The sequence below is a fragment of the Microtus ochrogaster genome, chromosome 19 (assembly GCF_000317375.1).
Source record: "Microtus ochrogaster isolate Prairie Vole_2 chromosome 19, MicOch1.0, whole genome shotgun sequence".
Classification (NCBI taxonomy): domain Eukaryota; kingdom Metazoa; phylum Chordata; class Mammalia; order Rodentia; family Cricetidae; genus Microtus; species Microtus ochrogaster.
In genome coordinates this window covers 29,859,981-29,863,168 of record NC_022021.1, presented here as the reverse complement: position 1 = coordinate 29,863,168, position 3,188 = coordinate 29,859,981, and the positions used below count along the sequence as shown (strand labels likewise).

General features: G+C 35.9%; 1 protein-coding gene across 1 annotated transcript in view; it reads left to right on the top strand.

The window, feature by feature from the left end:
• Positions 1-3,188, top strand: part of Spef2 (sperm flagellar 2) — a 151,266-nt gene that overhangs the window by 19,416 nt on the left and 128,662 nt on the right. The window contains exon 3 of the mRNA XM_026783829.1: positions 2,566-2,818. Coding sequence (XP_026639630.1) covers positions 2,566-2,818 — 253 coding nt within the window. The remainder of the gene's footprint in view (positions 1-2,565; positions 2,819-3,188) is intronic.

Genomic DNA, 3,188 nt, shown 5'->3' with positions numbered 1-3,188 from the left:
GAGGGGTGCACCCACACACTGAGAACATGGGGATGTTCTATCGGGAATTCTTTCACTTTTTTCCATGAAAAACCCTAATTCATTCTTAGGATCCAACTACAAGTCCACCGTTCTTTAACCTTTTAATTCTGCCAGCAGATTTCACCTTTTGTCTTCTCTCTGTTCCAGTGATACTTAGGTGATTCTTTTCCTTATCATGATTGATTATTTGTTTATATCAGTTCTTATTAGAGTAACTGCCAAAGTCAGGTGTCCAAAATTATTGCAAAATGACCTAGCACATGTTAACTTCTTGTTTTGGTTAGTTTTTTGTCAACTTGACAAAAAATAGAGTTGCTTGGGAAGTGAGAACTTTGAAGAATTGTCTCCATAAGATTGGCCTGCGGACATGTCTTTATTCCTGTCTGAAATGAAAATTAAAAATTCTATACTGCCAAAAGCATGAAGTTACATGTCTTAGAAATGTCTCAATTCCAAGTATAACTTGTCTAACTCTGGGAGGATTCTTTACTTTAAAACCAGCTTAGTTTTGCCAGAGCAGATTAGTTAAAATGAAAACAAATTGTGAATAAAGAACCATCTTTTGGAGGGCAGCTCTTCTCATGGTGAGGGGAACTATGTTATGTTACCAGGTGGCAAGCAGCAGAAGAGACCTAAGTCCCTTAGCAAACAAAGACTATCAGCAGAGGGCAAGGAAACTTTTCCCAGTGCACCTTCCTTATTCCCTCAGAGGTCATCATTTACATCATACGCCTTTTCTCTAGAGCAAAGATGTCCCAGCTGCTTTTCATATTCAAAAACAAGAGCCCATTATCCTCCTATGCTGGCTGTGCGGATGCCTTAACAATCACAGATTCCCTATAGTCCTTCAAGTTGTGATCCTCAAATTTGACTGATGATAATTTAGAATATTCATTAATTCTTTCAGGGAAAATTATTGTTAGGGCAGTTGGACTGGTTCATTAACACAATCTAAAAACCAAAGTGTAAGCCAACTGTAACATTCACAAGCAAACACTATATTCAGGAAGCTATGTAGGACAAGTGAGAAGAAGGGTTCCGTTCTTCTGACTGTAGGGATGAGCTTTGCAAAAATAGAAACAATTTGTGATTGCTTTTGTAGTCTCCCTTCTACATTATACATTATCTACATTATACTGCATTCTAAATATTGCAGTCCAGTGTACGACAGAGACCTAAGTTGGATAGATAACTCTCAGGCCCTATCTTTCTGGTTATGCATGGTGGGTAAGGTACATGTGACTACACATGCTTTGCACAATCACTCAGAGATATGGCAACTCTCGATTCTGAGCAATAACTTTTGGCATGAACTTTGATTTACATTCAAGTATACCCTGTCTTCTTTTTGTGTTAAAGAACAAACTTGCATGTTAGAAGCTGAGATAAGAAGAAATCAGGCCAAAGGCCAGAACTGATATGTGTGTCTGGTTTGATGATAGAGTCACAGCAGTTAAAATGCGTCGAGTACCTCTCCCGTCCATTGTCAGATTCACTAATCACCAACAGCTGCAAACCATTTGAGACATCTGAATTTTTATTGCTTTTTATTTAAATATATTGCTTATTAACTATGAGCACATCTTGTTCATTTTTAACACTTCACTAATTTTTTAAAATTTTTCTTGTATGGGTTTTTTTTCCTTCATATATGTATTGTGCAACACCTGGATGTGTAATGCCTATAGAAGCCAGAATATGGCAATGGATCCCCCGAAACTGGAATTAGAGATGCCTGTTAGCTGACATGTCGGTGGAGGGAATCAAACCTGTATCCTCTGGAAGTGCAACAAGTGATCTTAAGTTATCTATCTAGCCCTATATATGTCAATCAATCTTTGAAATGAACTAAACTTAATAAATAGATATACCCTTAGTACCTATGGTTATTTTAATAAAATGTTAATTGGGGGAACAAAATGAATTCATTAGTTTCTTGAAGTCGGAGGCAATGTTGAAATTAAATCATTTAAAATAAATATAATTTCAAATTATAGAGTCCTTTTCACTTCAAAGAATTATTATATAGCACATACTGAAGGGTAACATAATGGATTCCATAGCTAATCTCATTTACTTAAAAATTATAGACAGTGTCTGAGAGGGTCATTGTTAGGCTTGTCATTATAAAATTTAGGACTAGTAAAACATTTTATCAATAATAAATGATCACTTAATGCAATGGGCATTTGTATTTTAATTTTGCCTTTAGGATGAAATATAATTATCAAAACTGTAGTCTTTTTATCCACTTAGGAGAATACATTTGTTTGTCTGTTTTTGTACTTACTTCCCATACAATATTTTATTGAAAATTTACAGCATAAAACAAATACAATTAATGAATTTTAGCTGCTACAAGAAAAATAAAATTCAGAGAAAAAATGGCCAATGGACGATATCTTCGTGTGTTTTCATCACTGTGTCATTTAAGAGAAAGGAAGCATTTAAGTGTGGTGGGGTAATTCAGGGTTCTGTCTTAATAACACTTCTGAGACTTGGTGTTTGTTTTAAAGTATACTATGAACTTATTATCACATTTAGGGGTTCCACTGCCAAACTTAACAATTTCTCCCGCTTGGAGCCAACCCTCCACCTGTTGGGTGTGCAGTTTGATCAGAATGTGGCCCAAAGTATCATCACAGAGAAGCCAGGAGCAGCAACAAAACTTCTCTATCAATTGTACATTGCTCTTCAGAAAAAGAAGAAAACCGGGCTGACTGGATTAGAAATTCAAACCATGCAACCCCAGACAAACCTAAGGCTTCAAACACTCAAAAGTGAGGCTTTTCGAGAGGTGGGTACCTAAAGAGGCCAAATAGGCTTTCTCCGAGGGTGGTGCAGCAAACTGGCTGGGAGATTGTAGTTCTGGGGAAACTCCACTGAAGCTGCTTGTTTCATTGGCCATTCTGGGTATTATTTTATGCTAATGATTGTCATTTGTTTATCTGCCCTTTCTGTCTCCCTGCTTCCTATCCACACTACAGAACTTAGTATCCTAGTCTGTTCCTATTTCCCAGTACTTTTTCTCTTTCCACTTTGAGACTGTAATATAATTACATCATTTTCCCTTCCCCTTTCCTCTCTTCTAAATGCATATTTTCTTTTTAATTGTTATTACATGCATATATTATATAATATTATATATAAATATATATATATATATA